General features: G+C 38.3%; 1 protein-coding gene and 1 long non-coding RNA gene across 8 annotated transcripts; one reads left to right on the forward strand and one right to left on the reverse strand.

The window, feature by feature from the left end:
• Positions 1-276: 276 nt before the first annotated feature.
• CHR4 (chromatin remodeling 4) lies at positions 277-18,173 on the reverse strand. Of its 7 annotated transcripts, none has more exons than XM_088121357.1 (11): positions 17,006-18,173; positions 14,727-14,954; positions 14,309-14,410; positions 13,331-14,146; positions 9,265-9,399; positions 6,359-9,127; positions 5,822-5,979; positions 5,518-5,632; positions 4,310-4,392; positions 2,571-3,207; positions 277-2,440 (listed from the first exon to the last, which is right to left on the reverse strand). In XM_088121357.1, the coding sequence occupies exons 2-11, from the start codon at positions 14,943-14,945 to the stop codon at positions 467-469; spliced, it is 7,008 nt and encodes a 2,335-aa protein (XP_087977483.1). In that variant the 5' UTR covers positions 14,946-14,954; positions 17,006-18,173; the 3' UTR covers positions 277-466. The 7 variants fall into 7 exon arrangements, with proteins under 7 accessions (XP_087977483.1, XP_022146550.1, XP_087977439.1 ...); XM_022290858.2 differs by having other exon boundaries at positions 9,265-9,372; positions 14,727-14,960; XM_088121313.1 differs by having other exon boundaries at positions 14,727-14,960.
• LOC148213477 (uncharacterized) lies at positions 17,444-18,410 on the forward strand. The gene is made up of 2 exons (XR_015789682.1): positions 17,444-17,566; positions 18,167-18,410. It is a non-coding gene; the product is annotated as an uncharacterized LOC148213477 (long non-coding RNA).
• Positions 18,411-18,685: the final 275 nt, after the last annotated feature.

Raw genomic sequence — 18,685 nt, forward strand, 5'->3', positions numbered from 1 at the left:
CTCATTTTATTGAATCCTAGAAGGGAGACTACCACAATTACAAAGAATCAGGGAGAGAACCATACAAAGGAAATTTACATTATAGCTTCAAGTAAATGCTTTCCCTAAGACTACAAATTTACACTCAACAAAGTACGAGTGCTTTTGGTTCAGCTGTTGTTTAACACAGTTCCCTTCAAACTTGTGTGACCAAGAATCAGAATCAGGCATGGATCAGACAACAGAACTTGGAGCTTGGTGCTACTGCTACCATTACAAGTTCCACAACACAAGAAATACCAAAAGAGAGAACTATATTTGACATTTCTCTTGAAAAAAGCTTTACATAAAGATATGATAATGATAAGCCTACCATTTACCAATGCATTTAACTCATTGGGGAATGCCTACAAAAATTCAAGCACATTGACATACAGCCTCGCGCAGCACTAAAAAATGACTATACTGTTACAGGTTCTTATTACAACTACAATTCTTGGTCACTTGCATGACGATCTGAGACCGTCCCTTCAGACGATATTTCTTCCCCATCAGGTCTTTTGCTCCTTGAGGGGTCTGATTGTGTCTTACTCGAGTCGTCACTTTCGGGGGAATTGGGTTTGTCTTGATGGTATAAATCTAATGAACTGAATGATAACCTCTGTTTTTTACTTTTTCCTGAAGAACTTTTAGAACCCAAGAGGTCTTCAGAATCATGGGAAGTTGATAGTGGAAGCTTATTCTCAAGGAGACTTGAGTTCAACTTCCCTGATATAGATGACATATGTGAACCGGGAGTGACGCAAGATGCAACTAACTGAAGAACTTCTGGCGATGGCGACAATCCCATGCTAGTTTTCTTCTGTGGGTTCGTGTGCAGAGATGACGATGGTGGATTCATGTTTAAGTTCAGAGCAGGTATGCCGAGGTCAGATTCCGAAACTGGAAGCCTTGAAGTTCCTGCCATTTCCTGTGGCTGTGGATGCATGGCAAGTGGCGAGACCAATGAGATGGGGCAAGAAACAGTATCATCAGCCTGGACCGGGCCACCCTCAAGCTCCTCCTGCTGGCTACTTCCTACAATATCAGCTGGAGTGTGCCTGAAAAGAACTGATTTTCGTTTTCTTTTTTTTTTCAGACTCCGTCTCGGATCTTTGGGTAAAGAGGGAGGTGGACCTGGGTTCACAAATGGAGGAATGGTGATGAACTTGTCTTCCCCATATAGCAATCGAACTGATTGTGCAACTGCTGACACAGTGGGAGGCAGGTTAGGGTCTGGAGGTTTTGAAGAAACATTTACAGCTTCTCTTAGCCAATGAGGTAGTTTGTCCTTTGAAGAACTACTGTCCGTTACTTCTTCTTTCGAATTTGCTACACTGAGCCCTCTACTACTTGGATCAGGCTGCAGTCCAGAACCACCATTTTCCAAATTGTTAGGTGATTCATGAAATAGTTTCAAGGATCTATCCAAAAAAATCGGCAACTTCCCATAGTTATCGAGATCTGGTTCGTCATTCTCCTTTCCCCGTGTATCAAAGGTACGAGAACCATTTAAAGCCAAAGAACCCAAGTGAGTAGTTCCCAAAGAATTGAACATAAATGGGTTTTCGATAGGCATGGTTGAGTTAATCCCTGGTCGATCAGAAGCTCCTGTAGAAGACTCTCCTGGAAAATATGAGTGATACTTGTCATGGTTCCAGGTTGGAATTGTTGCAAATTGCTCATTTTGCAAACCTGCTTCAAATCTTGGAAGGTTAGGAGCAATATCGCCAAGACCCAGTTTAATATCTGTTAGATGGGTATGAAATTTTGGTGCTGTAACTAGTCTACTTCCATGCAAAGCCCGGGCCATCATCCCATCAGGGAGACTTGGAAATAGAGAAGATTTCTGTGATTTATGCTTAGCTGATTTTGGCACCTGACAACCTGACCCATCCAAAATCTTTAGTTGCTCCTCCTCCCACCTGGATGATAAATCTTCTGAGGTTTTGTACCTTGAGAATTTCAGTCTTGGATCTTTAAGCATGGCATCCCAGTTTCCCTTTCCATGCCTTCGGACACCGATCCAGAGAAAATCAAGTTCATCTTCTGACCAACCATCTCCTTTTGGTTTTCTTCTGAAGTAGTTGGCAGATCCAGACCCAGTCCTCATCATTATATTTTCAAGCACTTTCTTATGATTCTCAGGAAATGTTGAAAACGCAGGAAGCATCCGTCCCAAACCCAAGGAGGGAGCTTCCTCCTCATCTTGTTGATTGCCCCTCATAACATCTAGGTAAGGAAGTTTTAAATTGGGCAGCAAAGGTATAGTTGGAAGACAGCCATTAACAGCTTCAACTCTGCTATCCAGGGATAGGTTTGATAAGAAGTCGAGACGTGCAGTCGGCAAGTTCTTAGATGGGATTGGATATCTGGGCAGCATTTTCTCATCAAAGGGAAAATTGGGTGGTGCCATCTTTTCCTGGAAACCAGAGATGTCGAACGTAATAAAAAAAGCAGGAAATTCTGAAGTCCTTTCATTTCCACAAAAAGTTGAGGACTTCATAGAGAAATCCATCAAGAAACTGATCAGAGAATGACAGAAAATTTACCTGAGCAAATAAAAGATGGCCATGCATGCGTTCTGCTGATGAAGCTGGCAGTTCTTTGTCTGGCACAGCCTCGGCGCCACCAATATCACTGCCAGTTAAAGTTCCAGAGCAAGGAGATAATTTAAATGGAAAATCAGGTCCAGGTCCCGTTCTGCTATGTTTACCATTCAATCTTGACAGGTTTTTACGCGATGTCTCGAGCTGATTAGCATTAGGAGCACAAAGTCCAAGAACTGGCAACAAGTTCATCGGGACTGAGTTTGTATGATTGGTGCCCTGAAAATGTTGGCTTGGAACACAGTTATCAGCAGACGGATAGCCTAATGGACCTACTGCAAGATCTAATTGACTGATAACTTTATGCCTTGGAATTCTTCCCAGCCTCAAGGTTGAGTCAATCCGGCTCTTTGGAGCATCTGCTGACTGGACAAGTTTTTCATCCTCCAAGTCAAATACCGGAGGCCTCTCTTTATTAGTTTCTAACAATCCTGCTGCTTGATCTGGATCTGCTGCGTTGGTGAGAGGACACTGAGGGTGAGGGAGTGACCCATGTAGTGTCACTCCCTCACGAGAGCATGATTCTTCCAATGCGTTTCTTTTAGCAAGCCGTTCTTTTTGTCTAGCTCGTAGCCTAGAACTGTTCATTAAAATGAAAGTAAATAAAGCATCACAAAGTAAAAATTGTCAGTATTGACAACCTGCACATCTAATCAAGCAATTTCTTCGAACTAATTAAGTCATATTTTTCACAACCATCTTTACACTTCAAAATAGAGCCAAAACATCTTAAGAAAGGCAAAATATGTATGATGTCACACAGAATCTTTTTGTCACTTGAAAACAGTTTGCACCTACACCACTATGCCATGCATCAGAGCAAAAAAATGACACACATTGATTTGTTGGAATGTCTTCTATTTAAATGTGTAGTTTTTGCTCTAGTGACTAGTGTTGGATAATGTATCCATGAAGGAACAAGCCTATTTTATAGGATAAGTTCAAGGATTAGAAAGTGGATTAGAAAAGAGTTCTACTCTTTACTTTTTATAGGTCAAATAATGTTTAATCTTTAAATTTTGGTTTTTCATCTGCATTCTATGTACACAACTTGATAGAATATCTTGTAATTTCATTTTCTTTTTAGTTCAACGGTCTCCTGTCCTCTTCTTCCTTCTGCAAACATTCATTTTTTAAATAAGAAACCACCTCTCATAGAAGAATAAAGGCTTCCCAACTAAAGGAATCACCTAAAGACAAAACTTACGGGAGACTCAATTGTTAGTTTTTTTTTTCTTTTCTTTTTTCATTTTTTGTGCAGCAGCTTTAGATTCAGGGTCTGTTAATGTCCATTGTTTAATTTCTTTCCTTTTATTAAAAGAATAATGTTACATACTATATTTTCTATTGCATCAAGTTTTTCTTCATAATATAGAATATCTCATTAGAACATTCAAGCAGGTAAGGATCCAAATCAAGTTCCAGAAGGAGATTGAAGTATCGTGAACAGAAAAGATAAGCCCATGAATTCAAAATTCAAAATAAGAAACATGAAATTTACGAATGCAGGCAATAACTAAGAAACATTTGGAAAACTTCACAATAAATAAAAGTTCTACTTTGCAATAACTACACTGGTATGTTCTACTCAGCCATGATAACCATTTAACTACATTTATATTGTCTCAAAACTCAAAATTGTTACTGGAAAGCATTTCAATTCTTGAGAAAATTTAACTTACAATTTTTCTTTTAAAGCTCGTCCTGCCGGTGTATATTCCCTCTCTGGCTCTGGCTCTGGTTCTCTTTCTTCTTCACCCCCACTCTGATTTTAAAAATTAACAATAATGATTCTTGTACGTTATGAAGATGACAAAATAGTGTAACAGTTCTACTTATTCTCAAGCAATCAAAGAAGATTAATATTGTCCATCTCCAAATCAAGACATTTGCAGTTATGCAATTCAAGGTACTAAAATATGAAGGAAGAATAGATCGGCAGCCCAACACCCTAAAGCACAGACTAAGAATTTTGTCACTTTAAAAGATCAAAAAAGAATGCGGTGGAAGGCCAAGAGGATATACAAAGCACTACAAGATTCATTTCCAGAACATGCTGCTAGCTGTATATCCAAACTGAAGAACCATAAATTTATTGTAAAATATTTTGAGATGTATGGAAGTTACTTGCAAATCAGTCGACCTCCCTTAGCTGTGGGGTTAGCGCACCTCTCCCCTTATTTTGCATATTTCATTTATCTAATGAAATGTCATGTTTTTTTATTTATAGAAGAAAACATATCAGAAGACAGTTGAATAGGAGGTTGCTAATTGGAACTATAATGTTTTTGTCATGTCTCTGTCCTAGCTCCATAGCAATAAATATGTAGAAGATCAATATCAAATGACAACAATATTCTTATCAGAAAATGACAGCAATAAGGAATTCCTCATATTTATGAAGTTTGATTTATCTTGGGCCTCTTCAAATGACTCAAAATGCAATCATCTTCATATTTTGGTTGGACCTAATTTATCTTCAAGGCCTCAATTGCTTTGGTCTAATGAATTCAAGGCCATTATTTAGCAGCTCTGGAGGAAACGTAATCAAAAGATCTTCGATATCAAGCATGACAGTTGTTTTGATTGTTTTGATATAGCCTCTTGAAAGCTTCACAGTGGAGTTCTTCCAAGTTATTGTGTATTGTCATCTTCAAGATATCTATTTAACTTTGAAATGCTTCTATATTTCATGTTTAGTTTGTTGCACTTTATTTGGTTTCCTCCATTTGGGAGTTGTATCTTTAAACATTTATTTCTTTTCGTAAATCAACGAAAAGTTTTGCTTCTTATTAAAAAAATAAAGAATGACATGATGTCTGTTAATGGACACTACCATGCGCACTTCCTAAAGATAAGGGCTTACAAGAAATCAGGGATTCAAAAGTACCTCACTCAATATTTCACTAGGATGTGGAGCATAGGCTTCCCTGTAAGAAACAGCTTTACGGAGGCGTTTCCCACGGCCAAGAACTGCTTCCTCTTCACTCTGATACTTCTCCCACCTATGTCCCAAAGAAAGCGAAGTTTAAAATTACAGCATGTGTTTGATAGATTTCAAGATACTAGCTACAGTACTCATTTCTTTTAGTATAAAAATTTCTCACATATTTGTATTGAATCATATTGTAATTTATACACAAACCAAGAGTGCTAACAGGAAAGTAGAGAGACCTCAATAAAGAAGTTTTTACCTAATCCGTAGAAGTCTGTCCCATTCATTTTCTTCAGCACCAGCCAACGCATTATCTTCTTTCCTTTCTGAATTTTGAGCACAAATATCATCATTTACACCAGTGGGTGATTCAGCTCCTTGTTCTTCTGCTGCTGGTTCATCATTCCAATCGACGGACTAATTGGAATACAAATTAGGAATTTCTAATTAACAACAGTAAGAGGATATTGACTCTGAAGCTTTATGATATAGAAGTCACAAGGTACGTAGCATTTCACATGGTTGAACACTAATAAGAAATACTAATATTAGACACTTAATCCTGATACTATTTTGGATTGATCAGACTTTTTGTTTGACGAGAAAAATGTGTCAACCAAAGTCAAGATTGGAAGGCTACAACACACATGCACGCATCTTCTGAAGATGCGGCTCTTTTAATCCTCCACCCCCTCTCCTTTACCGTGCAAAAAATATTTAAACTTTCCACAAGCCATAAAGAAATGAAAAAAAAAAAAATTAAATAACATTTAGCTAGTATAAGTAAAATTATAACCTTCACTGAGCCGAGCATATCATTCTCTGTATCAGCTTCGGCAATCTCAGTTGCGTCAGATTGAAGGTTTGAACGGTCTAGCAATCTCAAAATTGCATGTTCATCCCAAACAATCTTATTGCCACTATCTGTACATTTATCCTTGTAGACATCCCCTAGAGAACCTGTCCTCTTCTTATGTTTATGCTCCATATCTGTCACCACCTCATCCTTGCTATTACCATTTTCATTCGTGTCCTTTCCACTAGTGATGGTTGTATCACTAAATAGTTCCTCCGTACCCCATTTTAAAATATCTTCTACTTCCTTCTGAGATCCTGACTTGTTTACAAAAAGCTGATCAAGCATCAATTTCTTCTTAGCAAGCTGCAATATGCGCTCTTCGACACTAGCACGAACTACAAGCCGGTATACCAAAAGTCTGTTTGATTGACCAATTCGATGTGCCCGATTCATAGCTTGGATATCAGCATGTGGATTAAAATCAGAATCATAAATAATAACGGTGTCAGCAGTTGCCAAATTAATACCAAGGCCGCAAGAGCGTGTTGATAATAGGAAAACAAATCGACTCTTATCTTGGTTAAAGCGTGTAATTGCAGCTTGACGATCTGCCACTGAAACAGAGCCATCTACTCTCTCATATGTCTTCGGCCCAAATTCTATGGTTAAGTAATCTTCGAGGATATCAAGAAGCTTAGTCATCTGGGAAAATAGTAGAACCCTATGACCTTCCTTATGTAAAATCTTGAGCATTGAATGCAACAGCGTTAACTTAGCTGAAGCTTTTATCCGCATTTCATGAAGGAACTCTACAGTACCAGATTCAGGCTCGGTGCCCGGAATAAGGTATGGGTGATTACAGACCTTTCGCAATTGCATCACGATATTCAGCATTGACTGTTGTGCAACACCCTTCCCAATGTTCCTTAGTATCTGATAGTTTTTTGTCAGCATTGCACGATAATATTCAGCTTGGATGGATGATAGCTCAACGGGAACCATTCTTTCAGTTTTGGGAGGAATATTTTGCATGGCATCCTTTTTAAGCCTTCGAAGCATATGTGGAGCAACAAGTTTTTTCAGTTCTTCCACCTTTTCAGCAGTTGTAAGGTCATTAAACTTCTCCTCAAATGAAGATAAAGAAGGAAATGAAGCCGGCTGCAAGAAATTAAGCAAGTTATACATCTCACCAATGTTGTTCTGCAGAGGTGTGCCAGTCAACAGAACACGATGTTGGAAAGAAAATGTATTGAGCAAGCTGAAAAGCTTACTTCCAGAATTCTTCAAACGGTGGCCCTCATCTACCACAAGTACTTCCCAAGGAACCCCACGAAGATAAGAAGAATCGACAAGAACCATTTCATATGTAGTTAAAAGAACATTAAATTTAAAGGAGTCGGTTTTCTTATTCGACTGACTTGGATTGCTAGCGTGCCATTCATACTGACGGATAGTTGCTCTGGCCTTTGCACCCCCATGGTATTCCACAACATTCAAATTTGGGGCCCATAAAGCAAATTCAGAAAGCCAGTTAGGCATTGTGGACAGTGGGACCAAAACTAAGCAAGGGAGTCTAGCTTTAAACTCAAAATATAATGATGAAATAAAAGCACAAGCTGATACTGTTTTCCCAAGACCCATCTCGTCAGCAAGTATTACATTTTTTGACTTGTACCAACACTTCCGCAACCAGTTGAGTGCTTCAAGTTGATGAGGAAACAATGAACCCCCTTGGAGTTCCTTAGGTTGCTCTGTAAGAGTAGCAATTTCAAACTGTGAATCGCCATATTTCCTAGGTAAAGTTTCCTTCGAAGAGTCCTTTTCAATTGTTTGCTGCTCAAACTCATTGAACCACTGGATCAGATGTGGAGATTCTTTTAGAACAGGTTCATCTAAATTTTCCCAAGTGCATTCATCATAAGGAAGGCCACTCCATTTTGTAAATGCTTCATGCCCACCATCTTTGCAAGAACGAAGAGCGATCACTCGCTGGGGCTGCTTCCATCGATCCTCACATATATTAATGACAGCCATGCCATATTTTGCCTTGTAATTTTCAAGTTTTCGCTTTGCTAGAACTTTCAGGTGAGATTCAGGAATCCAACTATTATGGATATGAGACTTACCAACCCACTTCACTAGAAATTCATAATGTACGGTCTCAACTTTCTTACATGCAGTATCAGGTAACAATGGATCTTCAATTTTATTTTCCACACTGCTACTGATACCTACTTCTATATCACCTTCTGTTATGTTATTGGTTTCAAAAGAAACAACCTTTTCACACACTTTTAGAACATCATTTCCATCAGAACTTCTCAAACTGTTGTCAACGTTCTCCTCTGAGATGGTATTTTCAATTGTTCTACCCTGATCTTCTAATGTTGCAGAAGATCCATCTCGACTTTCTCCATTTAAGGTTGTAGTACAACAATCAATATTGCCTTTGCTCGACAGATCCAGGGCCTTCCCTTTCTTTGATTCTTTATTCACAGATCTTCTGTATACCTGTATTTTATCTACCTTCGTGTCACTCTTCAAGTTTTCTTCCATATCACCACTTGAACCTACATTCTGATGAGACTTCATGACATTTTCTGTTCCAACATCTAAAACATCATCAAATGCAGATTTATCTCCTGTTTCTCTGGCTTCATTTTCTGGATTTAAAAGATCATGGGGATGATCATTAACCACTATCTCAGGTAAATATGAAGATTCCTTGCTATTACCTTGAACACGGCATCCTAAAACTCGATCAACCTGAGAAGTTGAGCGGGGAAAGGAAAAACAAACAAATGAGAGCATGTCAGCTTGTTACAGAATAAACATAAAGGAAGCAATCAATGTCTAAACCATTGAAACAGATAGACTTTTGCTTTAGAAGCATTATCGTTTACCTGTAAAGTCTCACCATCCAATCCATTTTCACATATCAACATGCCATCTAAATGACTCACTACTTTGTCAAGCTCGACCAACTTATCTTTGTCTTCATCAAGATGTTTCTGCAATAAGCAAATGTGTCGTACTTCCTAATTAACAATTAATGGATGAGATATCAAGTAACAGCAACATATGACAATAATTCATACGACAATCACAACCATAGATGGAGGCAGCTACATGATTTATAAACTGGAAACCATTGATAATATATTAAGTTTGAGCTAAATATTAACATTTTTGGAATAGCATTCATACTGTAAAAATATATATCATTATATCTAAAAGTGAGAATTCTTTTATTGGGAAAAATACATATTAATAATAAACGAAAGGCAATTACAAAAAATGAAGAAGCCAGCATCCTCCCAAAAAGAGAAAGGATTAGTGAAAGAAAATCCTCCAAAAATCAACAAGCAGAAAAAAATGCCAAAATATACCAAATAAAATTTATTAGACACCAAGAACGAAGGGAAAAAAATCTCGAATCTCAAGCAACTTCGACATCTTCAACTTTATCCTACAAAGTTCTTTTATTTCTTTCCAACCAAACCAAATAAATTGTTGGAGCTGCAAATTTTGTGCGGAAATTCCTCTCTTCTTAGGCACCCTTCCACCAGAAATACCGACTCAACTACTTAGAAAGGAATCTCAGCAAATCTCCAGCAAAGACAGAACACATATAAAAATTCAAACCAAGCTTACTTGCAAAGCTTCAAAATATGAATAAGTGGTCTGTCAACTCCATAGTGAACACACCCAAATAAAACACAGGATTATGTGGCTACCTCCCTCCTTCACAAAATGTCACAAGTTTTGGACCTTCACAAATCCAAGAACCAAATAAGAACTTGAATTTCAGAATGGACTCCTAGAAGACATGATATCAAATGGCTTTAAGATAATGTTGAGGAATCAACAAAAAGATGCCTGGATAGATCAATATGCCAACCTCTGCATTCATCAGAAAGATTAAGCTCAAACATAAATAATGCTCATGGGGGAAGATAATTTATTAAATTCAACAACCGACAAGGTAGCTGGAATCATAATTGAACATCCAAGACAAGGGAGATTTGTGATGCAAATAGTGGTTGGCCATTCCTCAAAGGTCTTGGCTGGTAGAGAGCACAAATTTTACAAAGCTTCAACCAAACAATACCAACTATTAATACGTCTCTCGCAAGAACTATACCATAAGCCAAGTTACAAGTCACTAACCCTACCCCATTAGAGAAGAAACAATACCAATTACTAATAAATATTCAAACCACCCTCAAATTCTTTCTCTAAAAAAACCCAAGAGAACCACCAACGTCGGTTTGGTAAGCACCTCTACTCAACCACTCAAACCATACAAAGGAGCAATCTTGGAGAAAATCGAGTGCAAACTTTGAAATTGGAAACATGCTTTTATATCCAAAGAAGGGAGGCTTACTCTCATCAAGGCAACACTATCGAAGCTTCCCACATATTATATGTCTCTCTGCCTCATGCCATCTAAAATTTTCCAAAAGATTGAGAAGCTCATGAGTGTTTTCCTTTGGGATGGGCCACAAATGAAAGGAGGCTCACACCTAGTCCAATGGAAGAAGGTCCAGAAACCTACTGCAGCTGGGGGTCTCAGTATTGATAGTATCAAGCTGAGAAATCAAGCTCTCCTCGGCAAGTGGATTTGGAGATATGGAAGAGGATAAAGCGCTTTGGTGCAAAGTGATGAAGGTAAAATACGGCATCTCAAAGGAGGTTTCTTGGCCAAAACAGGTAACTTCTTCCTCCACTCGTGCTCCATGGCATTTCATCATAAAACTGAAGGATAAATATGCTCAAGGGACTGCAGCATGGTGTGGGATGGAGCAAAAACCCTTTCTTGGAAGTTCGGATGGCTTAGTAAAAGGCCCTTCAAAGAAAGCTCCCCTATCTTATTCTGTCTCACTAATCGCCCAACAGCCACCACTAAAGAGCTATGGAATTCCTCTTCAAATTATTGGAGCCTGGGCTTGAGGAGAAGCACAAAAGATTCTGAAATTTAAGAACGCACCTCCTTAACCCGCTTGCTTGCTCCCTTTCATCTAAGGGACAGGAAGAACAACTGGAAGGGGACCTTCGACCTCTCCAAAGGTTTCACTGTACGTTCCTTCTATTCCTCCTTCCAAGCAACTGGATCATCTCCACTTTACACCTTCATCTAGAAAGGCTGCTGTCCAAAGAAGGTAAAATTCTTCCCAAGGGAACTATCACATGAAGCCACAGGAGAATACCCAAAAAAAATCCCCTTGCATAGCCCTCCAACCAAGCTACTGCCTTTATGTGTCTCAAGGAAGCTGAGAGCCGATATCATCTCTTTATTCATTGCCCTTTCATCCACAGACTCTGGATTTTCATGCTCAACAGATTCAGCTGGTCCACCATTTTCCCAGCCAATATTTTTTACTTTATCTCTTCCGTCCTCAAGGGTACCCCTTCAAAGGTGATAAACAAGTATTATGGCTAAACGTTGTGAGGGCTTTCATATGGAAACTTTGGCTGCAAAGAAACAACCAAACCTTCAAAGACTCCGAGGAAGCATACACTTCTTTTTAAATTTTGTTCCCCTTATGGCTCAATACTGGTGTAACTGCAAACACAAACACCCCCCCCCCCCACACACACACACACCAATTATAGCCTTACTTTACTTCTGGCCAAATGGATGACCTTGTAACTCCATTTTGAAGTGGCTCATGGGTCTATACCCTTATGTATTATTTCATTCATCAATGAAATTAGCTGTTTCCTCTATAAAAAAAATCAATATCATTTAAACCAAGCATCTTTGTTGCAACAACCCCTTCAGCTCAAATTCCTCCTTATTCTTCAAATTACTTCTTCTTGTAACATTCCAACTCCTAGTTCTTGTATCCCTAATTTCAGTAACTTTTTTGGACTTCCCTTCCACCACCCAATATAAATTAAAACATCCTCCCAAAATTGTGTTTTCTCACTGTTACCAACCTTCTTCAATTTCTTTTTTCATATATGTCCTGGAATTCGTCTTCCTCCTTCAACTTCTTTTCCCCCAGTACCACTCCCCCTCTTTATTCCCATAAATGCTCTGAATCACCCTGTGCCAAGGCCGGTCAGACTCAAAAAGAGATCTTCAAAGCCATTTTGTCATCAAAGCTTAATTGAATTCCTAATATTACCAATCCCCAAACCCCCAACCTCCTTAGCCAACAAATCCACCTTCCAACTAACATTCTACTAAAATATTTTTTTGGCTATTGGATTGCTCAGCCCATCTCTTCATCTTTCATTTCTACGTTGGGCTCTGCAAGGCAAGAATCCCAAGAAGATTATACTCTCTTAGTTGGTTTCCTTGGAGAATATTAACCCCACAAATTTTATCCCAAAATGAAAGCTCAGTTTCTGGGTATTCAAGATCAATGAATAGAGTTGGGAGGAAGTTTTGGATTTGGATAAATTCCATTATTCATATTAGTGTCCAGTTGACAATTATTTTTGTAATAACTTGGGGCCTTATCATTAACTCTTAATGAGAGTCTTATACCTACGTATGGTCTTCACACCACATCAACGAAAAAGTTCTTGTTTAAAAAACAAACACACACACATACAAATCAGCAAGGTAAAATTAGTTGGATACTTTTTAAGCATACTGATATTGAGGATACACTATGCCATGTGTGGAGCAGGAGTAGGAGCAACTTTGAATCACATAGCCACACACACACAGGAACCACAGCATCACATTCATCACTTCAAATGCTGTTGGATACGGCAGGTGAATTAATAAAAATAATTTCCAACGTTATGTTAATTTAACAACATGTAGGTGAATCAATCAAATTAATATCCTATAAAGTGGGTTCAACAGAAAAACACATGCATTGGCTGTGAGACAATCAGTTCACAGCACAAAATTAACTAACAGAAAGATGTTGAACCCCTGTAAGCTTCGTATTCATGCATAAGACATCCCAAGAAGCACAAATGAAGAGATTTAAGTATTAAAGGTACCTCATCTTTTCCATCAAGATCTGAATTCTTAGTCCCAACCTCTTTTTTCGGGGAGGAATTAGGTATCTCATGGTCAACATGTTTATGTTTCCTTACCGATTTACTATTTCCAGGACTAGCAGCATCTACTTTGCATCCAAGTTTTTTTGAAGAGCTAGCTACCAATGTTGGCTTTCCAGTCCTCTGCTTCTTTTGATCAACATCTTTATTTGTCTTCTTTTTCCTTTTTTTAGGCTCCTTCCCCACAGCACTAGTTGCAAGAGCAAGGTTCTTACTCGGAGATGCATCATCACAAGGAATTCCAAGCTTGTTCTCAAGCATATCAAGATTTTTATCAGGAACCTCGTCACATAGCTCTAAATTTTCAGCTTTAGAATGAGTTAAATCATCCGTAACAGCAGGGGCCGACTTTCCTTCTGTGTGAGAGTCTGAGTGAGATGCATTGCCCAGCTTTTCATCATCGATGATGACAGGAGAAGGAACGCTTGTTACAGTATTACCATCCGATGGATGACTTGGTTCGGTATTACAAGACACATCTATATTGCTGGTGGTTGATTTCCTTCCAAAATTCTTTACTTTTTGAGCTAAGATTGCTTTTCTCTTGTTGGAAGATCTCTTCTTGGCAAGAATGGAGCTTCCAAATATCCGGGACACCTTCTCAGTGTCAGAGGACTTGATTCCATTTTTACATTTTGCACTGACAACTTTTGTTCTTGCTCGTTTAGATATGGTGTCTAAATAGCTTGTAGGTTCTAACGGCAAATCAGTCTTCTGTTCGCAGCTTGGACAATGCCACTTCCCCATGGGGATCCGCTTCAATAAATAACAGATTCATGCAGAAGTTAGACCAGAGCATTGCAAACCTTTAAAAAAATATAAAATCCAGGCAAAAACAATTTTGTTTAATGAATATAACCAGAAGCAGAAAGAGTAAATGTCTGTCCCAATAGCAAATTATAGACTGAATCAACAAACCTTAAGGGGTGGATTAAGGCACTGAAGATGGTAGGTCCTTGGACAACTGTCACAGCATAACAAGTTTCCACCAAGATCACAGACCACGCATTCAAAGAAATACTGGATCAACAAATAATAAGCATGTCCAACTTAGAGAGAAGTATATGAATATATATCGCCTAATATAAGCATTTTACCATAACATATTAGGAAAAAGATTGGATGGCATAAATAATTCACCAAGAAGAAAACTTTTTCGTTTAAGAGGGTCAGAGGGTAAAAAGGCTGGAGACCATATCCTCAAGGTTTGTCCTTGCAGTAATCATCATTTGAAGATAACCATTTATGATGCATATGCTAGAACATGACCTCAAACAAAAAGACTGACAAACAAAAACTAATGCGAACTGTCCCAATTAGACAGAAAGAAACTCACCCCATCATTTCCCTTCTTCTTGGATGAAAACTGTTCACCATGTACCTCACTCTTCACCTTCCCTTTAGCCAAAGAAATACTTCTAGGGGATTCAATCACAAGTGACCCGTCTTCCCTTTTGCTGGGAAGATCAGTAGCAGAAGGAAGCTTTCTCCTTTTGCGTTTCATGACCCAATTTCTGCTAATAACTTTACTACTCGATGATTCATCCTCCTTCATACCTTAACCCTGGGTCTTGAAAAAAAGTACATGTACCACATCATGAGTTGGCATAAAGGTCAAGGAGGGCAGAGCCTCTTGAAAAGACAGTTGCTTTAATTTGATGTTCGGCAGAGCATCTAGAAAATACAGTTGCTTACACTTCAATAATAAATTTGTTTTTATATAAAAACAAAAGCTTTCCTTGAAGAAATGAGATACAATTTTGGGTAGGATAAGAATGCACCGTACACATGAACCTACCCCAAGGTCATTTTTTAACAAGAGCAATAATACCCATTATAAGTTGCAGATACTTACATTATATCACTTTCTTCTATGAAAAGGCTGAAGAACAAGTACCAAGACATAATTCCTTTTTCCATTCATTTTTTTAAGAAGCTGTTTTATTTCAATAAAAACAGATGGATGTACCTGCATGCTTTTAATTCATCGATTTTTGTGAATCCATACTTCCTCCAATCTATCAAACCCAAAGACAACCTAATTTATAAGAAAAAATATACTGCTATTTTCAAGAATTGTTTCATTCCTAAATAACAATCCAGACACTCCCCCCCCCCCCCCCCCCCCCCCCCCCCAACAACCATACTCAAAAATCAAAAACCAGAAACCAAATTTTGATTCACTAAATGATTCCTCGTTCCTTCATCTTGCCATTTCCTTCCAATCCCTACAGCTACCTTAAAAAGGTAAAGCAAAGAGGCAAAATGCACAAAACCAATGCACGAGAGTTAGCCTACCTCCCATAAAAAAATTCCAAAGAGCACTTTTTGCTCAATTCATCAGGCTTACTATAAACCTTATCCACCACTATCAGCGTAAATCTAACGCAATTTGTAATATGACCAATGTTTTCTTTTTCTTTTGGATATAGTGAGTATCTAAACTAGCTTATGCACATCTCAACTAATCTAACAGCACAATTTCATGATTCTACATTATTTGGTTGTCAAGAAATTTATGGATTTTATCTTACGTAGGTGACTATCATGGGTTTGAAACATACTTCTAGGTGATTGAAAAAAAATATCTGCTGAATCAATTACTGCCTACCATCAAACTTTTGACCATAATAATATTAAGCCTCGGAACATCCAAAACATATAAACCAAGCTATTTAAATAGGTAATGAAAGTGAAACTTCTCCTCTCTAAGCAGAAAAAGATAGTATTATCCAGATAACCACTATTACTTTGAACTTGCAAAAGTTAAATCATCAACAGAGTTAAACCTCTATAAACATAAGTAGGGCCAAATCTTTTAACAGAGGTTTACTGTAAGAACTTGAAACTTGGAATGAGGCCTCAATATACTAGGTCAATCCAGAACCAAGACTCTGTGATTCATAGTGCCCTGAGCAAAAGTATGATTCTCCGGAACAAAAGTTCAAAGCGAATGCAATTCCCATTGCCATGCTAACAGAGGTTTGTGACTAAGCTAGCTAAACAGTAGATTAAATGTTTCGTTATCATATTAGAGAAAATAAACCCAATCAACAAAATGGTACAGGGAGACAAACCAAATGCATACATTGTAATATTAACAAGTGATGAGTACACTAGATTAAACGGGTTAGGAAGTTGAGAAGAAAAGCAGTATGCAGATCACCAAGAAGACCATCCAACTATTGCATTGATACATGTTACTGCCAAGTATAGCAAACCATAAGCCCAGAATCTAATAAGCAACCAATGCTGCAAATGTAGACTATCTACAATGATAAAACTGAAAAAATAAAAAATTTCAGCAACCTCAGCATGCACTAAATTTAACACACTTAACCCCCAAAGCCCCATTCAGGTACTAAATATCATGCAATAGTCCAAAACCCAATTAGCAAACCCTTCAAAAACGTCAACTTTGAACAATAATTAAAAAAGATGAACAAAATACTATAGGAATCAAACACTCTGGCCATACAAACCAGTAAGAAAGCAGACATGGGTAAGGTAAAATTGGACGATTTGCATAAAAGAGCGAATCATATTGGGAAATACAAGAGAAAAGAAGAGAAAAAAGACAGTAGGCAGGAAAATTAAGGAGGTTGGCAGTGTTACCTGTGGATCAATAGGGAATACAGAGCATGATAATATGTGATTAAGGGCGGGAAGAGAGTAAAAGGGGGGAGAAGCAGGTTCGAGAGTTAGGGCTCGGAGAGTTGGCGTTGGGGATGAGAGAGAGAAAGATGAGAATGAAAGAGACAGATGTGGGAGACAGATGAATAAATAGAGAGAGAGAGTTTTTAGAAAGAGAAGCACACAAATACGGATTCGCCGGGGTCATAGGACGGGGTTACACTCTGACATGGCAGAAGAGAGAGATTGTGATTGTGGGTGTATACGTTGGTGTTGGGTTTTGGGTTGTTGCTGTTGTTGCTGTTGAAGCCAAGCCTCCCAGGAATCCAAACCACTGGATTCTCGCCACGTGTCATCAATAGAGCCTTAACGCACTTCGCTTCAGCCTTCAGTTTGCGCACTTTCCTTTTTCCCTCTTTCCGAGACACACAACAGCGAGAGAGATATAGACATAGACATAGCGAAGAACCTCTTCTGTCTTCTCCATCCACCTCCAATCCCGTAAGCATAATCAATGGCGTCCATTCCTCTCTGGGTTTTCGGGTATGCTCCTCCTCCACTCCATACTTCTCTTTCTTCGCCCTTTTTCTTTCCAGCTTTTGCATCCCAATTCCCAATTGCAGTACCCAGGATGGCGTACTCCTCCTGTTCTTTCTAATTATAACAATGAAAGTAGCGGCCCTGGTTAATTTAGTTAGCCCTAAAAGAGACTCGCCGGCCAAAAAAATTGCGGAAATTTGGTGGGAAATAAGCACAACATCGCGTATGCAGGGGCGAAGAACGAGCATTTGCCGCCAAAACCATCTGGAATGGAAATTTGGGGAAATTGTATATTAATGATGAGGCTGGAAGGAGATTAGATTGCTTCTAATCTGAATCTGTGCCTAGAGTATAGATTCCTCCTCTGCTGCGTGCTGCCCGAAAGGAAAGAGAAATTTTTACTTAAAACTTTGACCTGGATCGCTTAGCCTGCCCATGTTTCTTCTAAATTTAACACCTGCAAAATCTCGATCAGGATCCGCATATTAACTTATCGTATAGTTGCAACTTTCTTCTTTAAACCTCCAAAAAATCTTCAAATATCCTTTCTATTTCTATCCTACACGCTGACGCTCTTCCCTCCCATTCTCCGCCGCCCCGCAGGTTCCGCCCAAGGCGGTCCTCTCCAAATCCGGCGTCAAAGGCGGCCGTGGATATTTTTTTTTTCCTTTTTTTTTTTAAGTTCAAATGCATGGGTAGGGTTGGATTCTTCCAGAAGTAATATATAATTTATACCTTATCCGCTGAGCTTGAAAAATCTGTTAAAGGTTTTTGATGATTGGAAATACGATATTTGTTTGATGAGTTTAAATATGTTAAAATTAAGTATGAGCTAGAGAATTAAATATTTGTTTCTATTTACCCCTTTTTTTTTATGAGTTCAATAATTGAAATGTGGAAAATCAAACGACACCCTTAAAAATAGGGATCGAGTCAAATTGACATTTTATCTATTAGATCCATAAAAACAGTAAGCTGTGTTTATTAATTATATAAATGTTAGTCATTTAATTTAATTAATATTATTAATATGTAAATATAATTATTGATTGATTTTTGTAGTTTTTTAATCAAGCTCTCGGTGGTACAAAGGATGTAAAATTTTTAAAACATAATAACATA

The sequence above is a fragment of the Momordica charantia genome (genome assembly GCF_013281855.1).
Source record: "Momordica charantia cultivar OHB3-1 chromosome 1 unlocalized genomic scaffold, Mcharantia_2.0 BLBB01000001.1, whole genome shotgun sequence".
In the NCBI taxonomy this organism is placed as follows: Eukaryota; Viridiplantae; Streptophyta; class Magnoliopsida; order Cucurbitales; family Cucurbitaceae; genus Momordica; species Momordica charantia.